This window comes from Typopeltis vanoorti, chromosome 1 (assembly GCF_054136105.1).
Source record: "Typopeltis vanoorti isolate ZY-2024b chromosome 1, IOZ_Tvanoo_1.0, whole genome shotgun sequence".
NCBI lineage: Eukaryota > Metazoa > Arthropoda > Arachnida > Uropygi > Thelyphonidae > Typopeltis > Typopeltis vanoorti.
In genome coordinates this window covers 36,847,311-36,862,715 of record NC_143549.1, presented here as the reverse complement: position 1 = coordinate 36,862,715, position 15,405 = coordinate 36,847,311, and the positions used below count along the sequence as shown (strand labels likewise).

Genomic DNA, 15,405 nt, shown 5'->3' with positions numbered 1-15,405 from the left:
CTACGCACAGACTCGGTGAAATATTACGCCTTGACACTGTGAGCAGTTCATCAGAAAGTACACGATTTCTTCCGAAAGAATGAAATTCCTACGATGCATAAGGTAATGACTGCTGGAAATGATGAAGATTTCCCTCATGTTTCGTTAACAACAACTTCCAGTTGTTAAAGGACCTTGGTTTTGTTTATGTCACAAGAAAGCAATCATTGGCATTATTTGAAAGGGAAGATATTATTTTATGAAATATCAGGAAATATTGTCATGAGGGATGAAAATTTTATTATACAGATGAAAACTGGTTGAATGCCAGTCACACCTGCACTAAAGTTCTCCAGGACACGACAGTATAAAGTGCTCGTCAAGCATTTTTGTTGGGCTTAATGATAGGCCTGAACGCACGGAGTGGAAAGGGGTCTCATATAAACATAACACATGCTGGCTGCGAAGATGGATTTGTACCAGGGGCTCTTGAAATTTTATGAGTGCAGAAATCACAAGGCGTTTATTATATGGAAATGGATGGAAAGCACTATGAACAGTTCACGAACATGTTTTTGCCAAACATTGAGCCTAACAGTGTTATTATAATATACAATCCGCCTTACCATTCTGTCCAACTGAAAAATGTGCCATCTCAACTACACGCAAAAAGAACATTCAGAAGTGACTGAAGGAAAAAGGAATCAGTTTTACTTCTGATATGGTGAAAACAGAACTATTGAACTTGGTGGCAAATGTCAAGAGTTAGTTTCAAAAATATCGCATTGACGCTATTGGCGAACAGAAAGGACACACGGTTATTCATCTTCTACCATACCATTGTGAATTGAACTCATCTGAGCACAAATTAATAGGCATGTTGCAGCTAAAATTAATACTACTTTCAAAATTTCAGATGTTGAAAGACTGGTCATGGAAGGATTTCGAAAAATTACTTTGTGCACATAGAAAAGTTGCATAATCCTAGCATTGGTTATGCAGCTATTGAAGAAGAAGAAAAATTCTGGGTCCCTGATGGAATGATAGATGAGGTGGTGGAAAACTTGTTTCACGGTAGATGACAGCTCTGAATCTTTATTTAGTGAAGATGTACAATCTGATGATACTACCCACAGCCTGAGTGGTGTTGAGGAACTTCCTCGTTAAATTAATGAAGGGATAAGTGTGTTTATGCTTATATTATATTATTGTAATAAAATGTGTCATGCTCAGAAACGTGCATTGTGATGAGTGAAGATCACTTCATAACATAAACAATCACTGCTTATCTTAAGCCAGTTTATAATAAACTATGACATCTACTTTGTTACAGTTGTGATTTGAGCAATGACAGCTTGTAGGGGATTTTCTGCACATGTGCTTAGTTACAAATGCCATGCACTTCACCATTGCCATAGTAACGGTGAACTAATATGATGCTACCTTCGGAAGCAGTACAGCCTGTAGTATATTTCGTTACCCTCTTAACCTGAAAAAAGAGTATAGGTGAATTGAAGTCTGCTGAAAAAATACTGATTTGCTGGTAAGAAAGTATGTATACTTTCTTACCAGCACCTCAGTGTTTCTTTGTTTTCCTCTATAAAAATTGTTATTAAAATAGCACATTGTATAAATCATAATTATAATGCATATGATCAGATTTTTTATTTTGAATGCTTCTTTCAAAATATGGTTCCTGTTGAAGAAAAGGAGGACAGAATTCCAAAAGTATCGATTACATTGATACACTGGGCACACACAAAAAGTGCAGTTAGAGAATAGAGACGGAAAGCATAATGGACGTTTTTTTGGCTATTGAAAGATGATAACATATCTATCTTTTTTTTAAGCCAGCCGTTTTATAATATTTGTACTACATTCCTCCATGGAATCAGGAGATTCATTACAGAAGGCTACACTTGCACTTTGCCCTTTTTCTCTTCTTTGTTCACATGTCCTTTATACAGTTTCCAGGGATGACCTCCCATTTTCTCACCATCCACTACTCTGCAGTATTTCTCCTATGTGTATCTGATAATCTCCTCTTGCCACTGTCTCACTCATATCACCTCTTCTCTAAGCTCTGCAAATCAGTTACCCTTGATTTGCTTTCATACTCAACATTGTAGAGTCTTGAGACATTTGCTTCTGCACTCTCTCTCTCTCTCTCGTTACCTTATTCCAGATAATATCTAGCTGGCAGATTTATGCACAGAAATCCATGTAGTTTGATTAGTTTTTGTTTCCCACCCATTAAAGGTTGATTTGTGAACCTATAGTACATTCCTACCATGGGCAGGCTAAGATTTTTATTATTGTTTTTATTTATTTTTGTATTTTTTTACTTACTTTTGACATAGTCCAGAATCCTTGCTGTAGAGGCTAAAACTTTTCAAGAGACTTCAGGCCTCCAATAAACAGGGAAGTGGTCTCACACCAGGTAATGAAATTCATCTCCCACTTAAAGACAGTTACAAACATCCATGCCTATTGTGGGATTCAAACTTGCAGTCTGTTAGTTGGAGAGCAGATACGCTAACCACTCAACCAAACCAGGCTGTCAGTGCCTTATAGAGTGAAACTATCACGTACTATAATATAAAGGACCCTAGCAGAGATGAGGAGTTTTGCATTGTAGCAGTTTTCTGGGTAGCCTTTACAACTTCTGCAGTTTGTAAAATAGACTTCAGCTCCTGTCCCATCAAGATCCCCAGCTCTTGCCCCTATCTCATTGCATCTTCTGTGGCCAAAGAGCATGATTGCACTTTATGTTGTATTGCATGATTGAATGACAACACTTTAAAAAGGAAAGGCTATTGTTACAGTGCTTAAAGGTCTGAAATTTTCTCTGTCCCTTTTATAGGTGCCATTAGCACTGAACTCTGTGAAAGTTAACATTTATTTTTGTTATTTAGATGAAAATCTTAAAAATATACATCCACTGTATACTAGTGAAATTTCACCACATGTTTTAAGTGAATATGCTAAAGAACTGACCCGGTCAGTTCCCTTGTCAGATTTCTGATTTCAAAGCATGTTACTACATTGTCAAGTTCAGAATTTAAATTGCAACAAAAGAGTTCAATAATCAGATGGATAATTTGAATTGGTAATTTGCTGTCTGTTAGATATCAAAAGAATTGTCTAGGGAGAGCAGTATGAAGAAAGAGAAGGCTTTACAATGCTTAGTACTTGGGCTATTGCCAGTTGTTAATGCTATTAGGATTGGATTGCTGAGGGAAATGTTATTAGTGCTGATTTGGCTCTTTGTATTTGAATAGGGAAAGATGGGCAGCTTAATGTGAGTGTAAGTTTGAAATTTAGAGGTGAAAAGCTGTATTCTGTTGGATATAGTTAAACACTTAGAGGACAGCACAAAGAAAAGAACCATCCCTGGCAGAAGAGATTATTAGGTTTTTTTGCCTGGTGGATGCTTTACATAAGCATGGGGAGTAATGCAGGCAGTGAATGATTTTAAAGTGTGTTATGATTGACTTTGGATTTAGAATGAACTTCCCATGATTTCGTATATAGTACTTTGTTTTGTGGCCATGTAAGGGAAGTTGTACAGACACCTATACAGGTGTTTCTGCAATTTGAAAAGTGGTTTGAACTCCTAGGTAACATCACCTCACAAAAATGTGCATAACATTCATTTACTTTGTAATTTTAACTAGTAGATATTTTTAATTTCAGTGCCAATTAATGTAAAATGTTCTGTTAGTAACACCATTCATCTTGTTAAGTTTCAGTTTGTAGTAGTTTATGTTTACAGTAATTTTTTTTTTTATTTATTTTTTTTTATTGCTCTGATGCTTTGAGTAAAATATTGAACATGTAATAAACAATTCTAATTATTATTATTATTTCCCAAGACCTCATGGAGTCAAAGACTCATCTGGGAAGTCCTTTTATCACACACACATCTCATCATACCGTGTCTTAAACACACTCAAACTCCTTGCAGACACCACACTCTCAGGCAAGGCATTCCAATCATTCACAACTCTGCACAAAAAAACCTGCCTCTCACTCCCCCTACTCACACCCTCTTTATACAGTTTCCAGGGATGACCTCTGGTCATCCCTGGAAATTCTTAGCGAAATTCTCTAATTCTTAGCTAGATTCATTCTTTTGTTTCTCCAAAATTTATTTCACCAAATCTCTTCATATTGAGTTTGCATGTGGTCTAATGAAGGCTATGAACAACCACCTCCTTACCTTCTGTATTAATCTTCTGAGTAGTCTGTAATTATTTTATTCTGCTGTTTTCATTTCAAATTCTTAGCTAGATTCATTCTTTTGTTTCTCCAAAATTTATTTCACCAAATCTCTTCATAATGAGTTTGCATGTGGTCTAATGAAGGCTATGAACAACTACCTCCTTATCTTCTGTATTAATCTTCTGAGTAGTCTGTAATTATTTCATTCTGCTGTTTTCATTTCAAATTCTTAGCAAAATTCTCTAATTCTTAGCTAGATTCATTCTTTTGTTTCTCCAAAATTTATTTCACCAAATCTCTTCATATTGAGTTTGCATGTGGTCTAATGAAGGCTATGAACAACCACCTCCTTACTTTCTGTATTAATTTTCTGAGTAGTCTGTAATTATTTCATTCTGCTGTTTTCATTCCAGTTACTAATTGTGACATGTTTAAATATATCCTCTACTCCTACCAAACCCGTATGTGATCACATAAGGGTTTTATCAATCATCTTGTCTATAATTAGTATCATTTTGCCAGTTTCAGATGGTTGACTTACACTTTGAGCCTACAAAAAAAAAAAAAAAAAAAAAAAAGAATAAAAGGAAAAATAAATCAATAAATTTGTATTAATATAACCATAATTAAAAATCTTAATGCACAGTTTTAAAAGGTATACTTTGTGTAATTCAAACAGAAGTATGAATTTATTTTTTAAAATATTATTTGTCATCTAGTTATAAGTCATTTATCATTCTTTAACAGTATGCATAATGTCAGTTATAAACAAAATTAATAATGAAATCTCTTGTTGGAGTGCCATAGTATCTCATACATCCCTTAAGGATACCAGTAAATAACTGGTAAGTATATTTGAAACCAGCAAGTTTAGTGATGAGCAGTATTTCTTACATGTTACAGTGACTCACCTTATTCCTAATTTGTGACAGAATTAAAAAATAATAATAATCAAATCTGTGGGTTGCATGCTTGATTTATCTGTGCTGCTAGTAAATCTCTGCAGTAGAATCAGCTGCACTGCACCAAACATGACTTGGCTCAAGTTAAAGTTTGTATTACTAATGTATATTATGTTATCAAAGAAACTTAAAATCCAGAGTTGTATAATATTAGCATTGATATTTCTGAAGAATCTGGCATGAACCAATTCATTAAATAGAAACTTATGCAAAAGAAGTTTGAAAATCTTGTTTGTATGCAGTGTATGTACAATGGGATCATTTCCTATTGTTGACTAATCAGCTTTGGTATGTTACATTTGAAGCCAGCAAGCATAGAGTTAAGAGTTATATTTCTTAAAATTTGTAGTAACTTTATTCCTGATTTTTGCAGAATTAAAAAAAAAAAAATCAAATCTGTAGGTAAACACTTAATCTTCTTCTTCTACGCGTTATTCCTGCTTCCTATGCAGGGTCCGCGTGTTACTTAGATGCGACTTCTTGTTAGTACTACTCCCAACCGACCCGTCGCCTGGTCTGCCGCTGGGGGGGGGGGGGGGGTATATTTTTTGACTGTAGAGGCGTATGTTCTGACTGCGCCCAAGACCGGCTAACTTGGCTATGCCTGAGGAAGATCCTCAAATTCCTCACGTCTACAACGGGAATCGAACCTGGGACACTCCTTCCCTAGGCATATGGTTGCGAAGCGCAAAGCCACTAGGCTAACCGCGCGGGTACAGGTGAACACTTAATGTTATCATCAAATGTGCACCACATGTGAACTTCATCTTTCACACTTCAGATGTCAGCATATATGGCTAGTTAAATTATCTCCTTTTAAACTTGCTACAGATGAAATTACTGTTTTAGCACAAGGCCCAAACTTTTGCATTTGCCCTGAGAAAAATTCTTTCAGACTCAATTAACAGATGACATCAAAATGTAATTATATCTGTGAAATAGATATAATTTCACAGCTTTAAACTGGCATGTGGTTTTACATTTCAAAGTATGAAATAGGAGCTTTGCATTCATTAAAAAAAAAATGCTACTGAGATTGTTCAACCTCTTAACCCATTGCATGAGCACTAGTCCATATATATACACACACTAGCATATATATGGACTCCATTACCATTTACCATTGCTCTTCCCCATTTAGCATTATCAGCAAACAGCTGAATATTTCGTGTCAAATCATTTCCTATGTCATTGATGTACAAATTAAAAAAGAGGACCCAAGTACTGAGCTCTGGGGTATACCACTGGTCACCCTCTCCTATACTCAACTCATCCATAAACCACTCTTTTTACATCTGTCCAGCACCCACCCTCTAATCCAAATCATCAGATTCACATCTATCCCAGTTTATGCAACAAAGATCTGTGTTGAATCCTGTCAAATCCTTTGCAAAAGTCTAGCAGTGTCACTGAACAGCCATTTCCCTTATTCAGTTGCCTTCTCATTTATTATAAAAACGTAAGCAAATTACTAAGGCAAGGCCTACCCTTCACAAAACCATGTTGCCTCTTGCTGAGTATCATATTCCTGTCTACCCAGTTCTGAATTCTGTATTTTACCAATTTCTCTAATATCTTAAACACTGCTCTAGAGATGTTGATTGGTCTATAATTTGCTCCTACTGACTTGGAGCCTCCTTTATGCATTGGGACTATTATGTCCTCTTTCCACTGTACCGGTACTGAGGCTTAAAATAAACATCTTAGTCAGAGGTGCTAATAATTCCCTTGAATATTTGCATGATACATGGACAGGTTAGTATGTGATACCACTGCTGTGTTAGAATTGAGGTTCTACAATATTCTATGTGCCTCCGTTTCTTCATCCTCTATTCTCTTATCAGTCAGTCACATTTGGCATTGCAACATCACCACCTTGATGGTACTCCCCCCTTGTAAAATGCTCACTCTGTAATTCAACTGTTTGGTTTGCTTCCATTACCTCCTGACAAGCAGTACTTTTTAATATCCTTCTTCCATAGTCATTCCTTCATTCCTCCTTTTACTTGCCGCATAGCGAAAGAGCTCTTTAGGATATCTTTCAGTCTTCCTTGCCATACGTGTCATCAGTGGTGAGCTATAAGGGGCTCGTGCGAGCCCTTTGTTAAATTTTTCTCAAATTTGCGACAAGCCCCTCGTTTTTCTTGTTTACTTTTTTCAAAAAAAAATTTTTTTTTTAAACATATTAAGCGATAAACTCACACGGTAACCTAACAAAAATTAGTCTATTCGGCAGTGTATAAATTATTTGGAATTATTGTTTCAACTCCTTTATAACGAATGCGCCCGCTTTTGAAAATAAATTAAGCATATGCACTACTATCTTTACCCTTCTGGTAGCCAATCAAATGTTTTATACAATATTATAAAAGATTTCATACTTATTATATTTTGATAGTTAAAAAATGTTTTTCTTATGTAAGATAAATTAACACAATTGATTGTGTGCACATCTTTCATGTTTAGATCATGAAATATTGGTTAAAAATGATAGCCTTTAGAGGTTGATTGTCCTCGCATACTTTTTGAGTGGAATTTGTACACAAGCTGTATTAATAAAAGTTTTTGTGTGAATATGGCTTTTTTTGCTCGACGAAGCAAGCCCTTTGTTAAAATTTCCATAGCTCACCACTGCATGTCACCCTTCTTGCCTGTGCCTTGTACTTCTTGTGTGGTCATGCTGGTCACTTTTTTCTTTATAATCCCTCCATAACCCTGTTCTTTGCCTGCAACTCCTACCTGATTTATCTTTCTGACTCTAGGTATACATTCTGATATTGCTTTTGTCAAACACCTCTTGACCCAAAATCTCGCCTTCCAAATTGTTATGTCATGTCATTCAGCTTGTCATAATATGTACTTTGTAATTCTCCTATCTAAGCCTTGATTCTCCCACAGGTGTGCCAAAGCTGTAGAAGAAAAGAATCCAGCATATGATAACTAACTTTCATCAGGACACTCCATTCCTCTTTTTCATTCGACAAACCTGTTAGTGCTCAAATATTATCCTCAAGGTCTACCACAACCAGGGACCTGAACTCAGCTCCCCTAGCTATATCCCAGTGGGGCAAGGACAACCATGTAAACTTTAATGCCACCTTTAATGCCACCAAAACTCAGTTCTGTCTGATCTCTTGCAAGAAAGAGCTCGCATCCCTCCTCTTACCTTCATTAATACTGAGATATTGAAACACAGTCAGACCTCTTCTTCGACTAACATACCTCTGATCTTTCCTGGCACAACCATATTTCAACTATAGCTTCTGCAGCTGCCAAAAAACTTCATGTACTTTTCCACACAAGACACTATGCCTTCTTAGCTGCTAACTCCATGCAAAGCCCAAATCTGCACAGCCATAGAATATTGCTCCCATATTTGTGGTGGTACACCAAAATCCTCTCTGAGATTGCTCGATTCTATCCAGAAGAGGACAATCTGATAATTACCAATTCCTCTCTCTCTCTCCCATAAATGTTCAGTTTCTTTCTTGTGCCTCTTCTAGAGATACTTTCATGAACAGTGTTCTGCTGAATTGGTCATTATTTCTTCCACTATCCTCCAAAATCATTAAAACAAGACCCACTGCTTACCAACACCCTTTTACAGTCCATCTTAAAACTCACTGAACGAACTTCACTGCTTCCTCTTTTATTCCATTTAATTCTGTCCTTTGGAACAGTTCCCCCCCCCCCCCCACACACACACTCTGCCTTCCCCAAAGATTACAACCCTCAGCTATTCAAGCAAAATGTGAATAGACTCCTCCTTTCTTCTATTCCTCTTGCCCACACACACACACACAGCACTAATACGCTATAGGCCTTATGGTCTTTCGTGTGTGGACCAGATATATTTAAAAAAAAAAAAAAGCTATACTAAATCCTAGAATAGTTGCAAACTGTCCACACATCAAAAAATGACTGTGAAAGAGCTATTAAAAATGTCACATCTTGGCTTTCCTCTCCCCCATATGCTGATTATCTAAAATTCATAAACCCAATAACTTCAAAGAAGTAGTTTATAAACTAGCTAAATCTTTACCCCCCCCCCACCCTCTTTTACTAGCCATACTTCATTTTATATAAAAAATTCCACTCATTCCAAATCTTTAATCCAAAATTTAGTTTTAAATAATAATATCATGGTTAATTTTGCCATCCATGCTGGTTACTCCACTTTGATGGATGATGAATCTCTGATGAATTTATCAACAGAGGATAGCTCCATGGGTTTGTCGCCCTCTCTCCTGGAGGCAGTTTCTGTATGGAGCATTTTGAAAAGCTTGCTCTTGATACCTCTGTTCTCAAACCTTGTCTTGTTAAGATACATTGACATCTCCATTTAGCCACATGATGTTAACCTACATGTGTAGGTACATACAATGTTACCTTCCTTTCTATCCTTCCAATGGCTACAATGCCAAATATATATATATGCTAGGAGGCTCCGTCCCCTGACACCTACGCTGCCCAACCCCTGTATTCTGGACTGGTAGGCCTGTTCTCCTTGAATTTCGATGACTCAAATTTTGAAGACTCGACACTCAGGGTAGCCCCTGAGTTTCAAAATGTTACAGCCTACATCTGTTTCCAATTTCAGCTTATCATTTTATAGTATAGAGTAGATATATGTACAATGCTGTTTATATATATATATATATATATATATATATATACACACACACACAAACAGCAGTTTGTACCGAATTTTGAGTTAATTTCTAAAATTTGCTCTTGGAGTTGGTAAGAGAATCCAAAGGAATACCATTTTAGTGAAAACTTATTACATAGTATATATCATAACAAAACAAAGGCATGTAGCCCAAGCTTCCATTTAATACCTTTAATCTGATTAAGAATATTATATTTGAGAACTATTTGGCTATACAATGCTTGTTGTCTGTGCATGTTGGTGAAATTTTTTTATTATAAAATTGTATAGTTCATTATATGCATCCTGTATTTTATTAAATCCGCATATATTTAAAATCCTTTTCCTCCTTTCCCATTTATTTTCTTATAGGTAAGATGAATGAGACTCGGAGAAGTAGATATACACCTAGACCATTCTTAAGCAGATCCCCAGAAATATTTACTGAATCAAGAAGCTGGCAGCTATCTTCCAGACAGACAGAGAGAGAGAGAGAAAGAAATTGGGATGAAAATGATATGCAACCATGGAGCAGAGATTTGAACAGAGATACATATGATGACTATCCCCGGCATTCAGAAAATAGATCTCTGATGTATTCAGATGAGCATTCAAGTCAGATTTCTTCAGACAGATATTTAATGTCTAGGCATTCATTATCACATTCACTAGAAGAAACGCCAATTGAAAGTCCATTACCTGATAGATATTCAAGCCAAAGAAAATCATTTCATTTAAGCATGAAAACCAGTTATCCCCTTGAAAGTAGTGAAATGTATGAACGACAGTCATCATCTTTAGGAATGCAGCAAGGGTCACGTGGTAAACCAGATGTTAATAATTTTCTGGGAACATTGATGTCTTTGATGCAAACATATGATGATAGGGACCCTTCTAAATCCAGTGGCAGTATGAGTAAATGCAGAGGTCAGGTAAATGATATGTCCATGTCACATGTTTATGACATGTCATCAGATATAAACAAAAATATGAGTGATTCATCTTCAAACTATATCCCAAAACAAATGATGAGAGCACTTCAACAAACAGATTATAGCCAGAAAAATATGGGGTTACTGGGTGATCATCCTGTACATGGTAATGTAGAACCAAGAGGTGCCATGGATGAAACTTTTAATAACACAATAGAAGATTCTTTCAGAGAATATAAGCAGCCAGATAATCGACTGTCAGAATCTGTGACAAAAGAAGTCATTAGTGATATTTTATACAAAAATATGTATGATACTATACTCCAGAATGCAGAACTAAGAGAGAGTTTTCCAGCTGAAGGCGAAAATCTTAAGAGATTGATTCAGACATTGCCTATTAAGCCACTCATAGATAAATTCTTACAAACGGCTCAGCAGTCTGGCTTGTTGGGAAATCAATCAAAAATTTCAGATGAGTTGCAGAAAGGTGGGCTTTTGGGACACCACCCTTTAGAGTCACAAACAAATGATTTTATATCGTATAACAAGGGAATACGGGGACTTTTGAGGGATCCTGATGAAAGAGAGAGAGAAAAGTTATCTTCTAAGCAGGGTGGATTATTAGGTGATTTCCCCTCATTTGCAGAAAATCAGATGTATGATGATAGCTCCTCCAGGCAGTTTGGACTTTTGGGTGATGGTCCCAGAACACTTAAGAAAATGGATAATGATTTTGACAAACCCGGATTGCTTGGGGATTGTCCATTGGATATTGAGCCCAGAGATCCAGTCTGGTCTTGTCCAACTCCACCAGTATATGATGAAACCAGACCACCACCTCTTTTGGGTGATTGTCCAACAGAACCTTTAATAAAAAAAAGTCCACTGATTGACAGGTCTGTCTCTGGACTGCTTGATTCACCACTTGATGATTTTGGGCAACCTGGCTTGCTTGGTGATGGACCACCATTTAAAAGGGCAAGAATATCACCTGAAAGCTATCCAGATGATTCCCTTTATCACTTTCCACGAATACCATTTATATCACCAAGAAATAGCAGGTCATTCTTAATAGCAGAAAGACCAGTGCTGCCGCCACCTCCAGGATCTTTTATTAATTCAGTTCGATCTGCAATCCTTGGACCACCTCCTTATGCAGCACCCATCATGCGATCATTTGGTCCTCTTGTTGGATATCCAACATCCATTAGACCAAGAAGATCTGGAAAAGCATTCCAAAATAAAGGTATGTTTACATACTGATTTTTTTTTTTAAATCTGCAGTAGTTAGTTGTTAATCTGATGGAATTATCTTTAATCCTAAAAATACTTATGTGAGTAATCATGTAAGCCTATTTTATTTTAGCATATCTTATGTGTAAATTTTTTTAATGATAGGTTAAGGCATTTTACGAATCCTCCTCATTTTACATGAACCTAATGCCATGACATTCATTAACATATATGCCATGACATATATGTTGATGAATTTATAAACATGCTTTCATCCAATGCTGAAAATACAGAAGGAATGTGGTGTACAGTTAAGTGGGTTTCTGGTGCACAACATAAGTTCATTGATCAGGTTGCTAATCAGGAACACTGCTGTGTTCCTTTGTACTTCATTTATACATTTCATTTTAATATAATTTGAGTAGTTGCAAGAATTAATTTAAAAAAAAAAATTATATATATATATTTCATTATAGTTTATAAGGCAGAACACCAGAATAAGTTGATAACATTTATTTACTTAGTAACATAACATGACATTTCATCCCAATTGCACAGGATTTCTTCAGAAGTAAATAAACAAACTAATAGACAAAAGAGTAAGGACTAACAAAGATGACAACTGTTATGCAGTGTTATACAAAAGAGAAGTATTATTTTTTTAAAATGATTTCTAATTGTTCCAAATGTTCTGTGTGTTTGCACATTCATGTGAACGTTCTTGACTAATGAAAACTAGGATGTATTCAGACAAGTTAATACTTTGGTTAATATTTAAATATTTAGGATCTAATGCTATTTCCGAAGATTCCCAAAGATGTTTATATATTATTATGTATAATTTTTGAAACTGCTTGGGTTATTTGTGTTCATCTGCCATTCAGTTGTCATCTTATTTCCAAAGTTTTCTCTTTAGCATTTAAACCATTTTATTTTTAAATTGTTTGGAGAATAAAAATATTAGCTACATTGAGAGTTTAAAAAAATTCAAGATTTAGCCTAGGTTATTCAGCATTTGAATAACCTAGGTGTTGTTAAAAAATTCATAAATAGAGAAAACATGAGGTGGATTGTTTAAACAGAATGGAGAGTGGGAAATTAACAAAGGATGTGTTTTTGGAATCCCTTATCAAAAATTGCCAGAATTCAACTCCTATATTTTGAATCTGCTCTGGCTCAAAATTTTCTTGACACACTTTTTTACATTCATTTGTCATCTTTATTAGTATTAGTAAAATCAAGCATCAGAGATAAACAATCACCATTCCAAGTGATTGTTTATCTCTGATGCTTGATTTTCTACAGTTTACATACCCAAACATTGAAGTCATCATCCTTATGTTCACAATTCAGACTAGTTTCCCATCACTGATCAAGCTGGTAAAAAAAAGTACTGAGATGTTGGACAGTTTGTATTAGTCATTATTATTACTCACTAAAATGTGAACTGTCTTCTTGGTAACTTAGATGTTTCTTTTATACAGAATGTACTCCACCCAGGCATTTACTCAATTGGTCCTTCTTTGGTACTAAAGTAGCACCATATGATTTCGGCTCCTCCTTTCTGTTGTGTGATTATTGTTTTTGCTCTACCAATTCAAACACCTACTCTTACTAAATACCTGAAATAATCCTTGCCAAAATGAAGGCTTCCATTCTATTAAAACTTCCCAAGCTGTGGTTCATCAACAAGTGTTCCAAATCAATCAAGAAAAATTTCTGAATATCTCAGCATGATACAAAAATTTCATGCTCAGCCCAACATAAAAAAAAAAAAAAAACTCCAGCCTCCAGCCAAGGGAATCAATCACCTTACACTACCAAAACAATTCACTGCATTTCTCCACCAAGAACACCAGAAGGATCCTTAATTGATTTGAATGCTAAGAAATCTTCCGGACCGTCTTTGAAAATCTTAAGCCTATATTCAGTCCATTCCACCACCCCCCTCCCACACACACAGAGAGAGACAGAGTTAACCATAAAACTTGTCTATCCTCCCTTTTTTATGTAGCTCCCACCCATGAAAGACTTTTCTGTAAACTCATAGTACATTCATACTCTGGGTGGACTGAGCAATTTTTTTCTTTTTTTAATAATTTTATATATATTTTTGGTATTTTCTATATTATTTTACATAGTCCAGAATCCAGGCGTGTAACTTTTGAATCAGTGTTGACACACATGGTGATAAAATTCATCTGTCACTAATGACACTCACAAACATCCATGCTCAGGGTGGGATTTGAACCCACAGCCTGTTGGTTGGAGAGCAGGTACACTAGACACTCAGTCAAGCAAGCTGGCTAATTTCTTCACAAATCTGTCTATTTTATCATCATCATAGTCATCTAGTCCTGCAGATTATGCTGCTATTATTTTACTTCAAAAATTAAATGAATAGTGATTGTTATTATTTTAGAAGTTAGTGTTATACCATTATTTATCTCCAGTGTTTTGTCTTCGTTTTTTAGGTAGAAAGCCTGCAGGGAAAAGAGACACAAAAGCAAAAAGTGGAGAAAGTAAGCAGGAAAATTCTGAAATGGCAAAACAAAATGGTATAGAACACAGGGATCCAACAAGAAGAGATAGTTCATCATCATAAGTTCACTGAACAAGCTGCATTGCTTTCAATAAGATTGATTGGGATTTTTTTTTAATTAGATGTTGAATTACTAATAATAAAATTAGTCATATAGACAGGTCTCTGTTGCTTAATTTGTATCACTTGTTGTGTGAATGTATGGTGTCATTTAAGGGTCTGTAGAATGTTAAAATTTCTGAATATTGTGTATCTAGATATTTAATATTCCCTTTGCAGGAAAAAAAAACCTGTGGAACTTAATGTATTATTTAAAAAAAACTTGCCTGTATATAAACTCCATTTACTTTGGAAAGCAGAATTAGAATGACTGGAAAATTAACATTTTCTGATCAAGCTAATTATTGTTTTTATCTGGGAGAGATAGTACAGAAAATCAAGGTGACTTATTTTGTGTGCTTGTTGTTTGGAATAATGTGTAGTACTTTGTTATATTTTACTTGTATGTATATAGTTTTAACTATTCTAAAAAATTTTCATTTGCAGACATCTCTTTTATCTCTAGTCTCTCTCCCAATAATGATTACTGTCTGGTCATTTGCATGTAGCAAAATTTAAATGGTTTAGACTTCAGTAGGTGTTTCGCTTGTCCAAATAAGTGTATACTACCTTCATTAAATATATAAGATACACATCATTGGTATGCATTTTTTAATGTGTTGATTTTCTCTTCGTATTTTATTACTTTGTGTGTGTTTCATGATTATAAAATAATCACCTAAATTTCGTTAAGATTTTTCACACTTTGGAAAATGTTTAGTTCATATGCATTTTCATGTGTATTTCATCACTTTCTTGAAAATAAATGTATTCATTAGATCA

General features: G+C 35.3%; 1 protein-coding gene across 4 annotated transcripts in view; it reads left to right on the top strand.

Annotated features, from left to right (window-relative positions):
* The window catches only part of LOC150109894 (uncharacterized), a 71,088-nt gene extending 55,683 nt beyond the window's left edge, over nucleotides 1–15,405 (top strand). For all 4 annotated transcript variants that reach the window (XM_090397252.1, XM_090397236.1, XM_090397227.1 and 1 more), the window contains 2 exons: nucleotides 10,189–11,994; nucleotides 14,456–15,405. In XM_090397252.1, the coding sequence (XP_090253378.1) occupies nucleotides 10,194–11,994; nucleotides 14,456–14,586 (1,932 nt within the window). In that variant the 5' untranslated portion in view covers nucleotides 10,189–10,193 and the 3' untranslated portion in view covers nucleotides 14,587–15,405. The remainder of the gene's footprint in view (nucleotides 1–10,188; nucleotides 11,995–14,455) is intronic.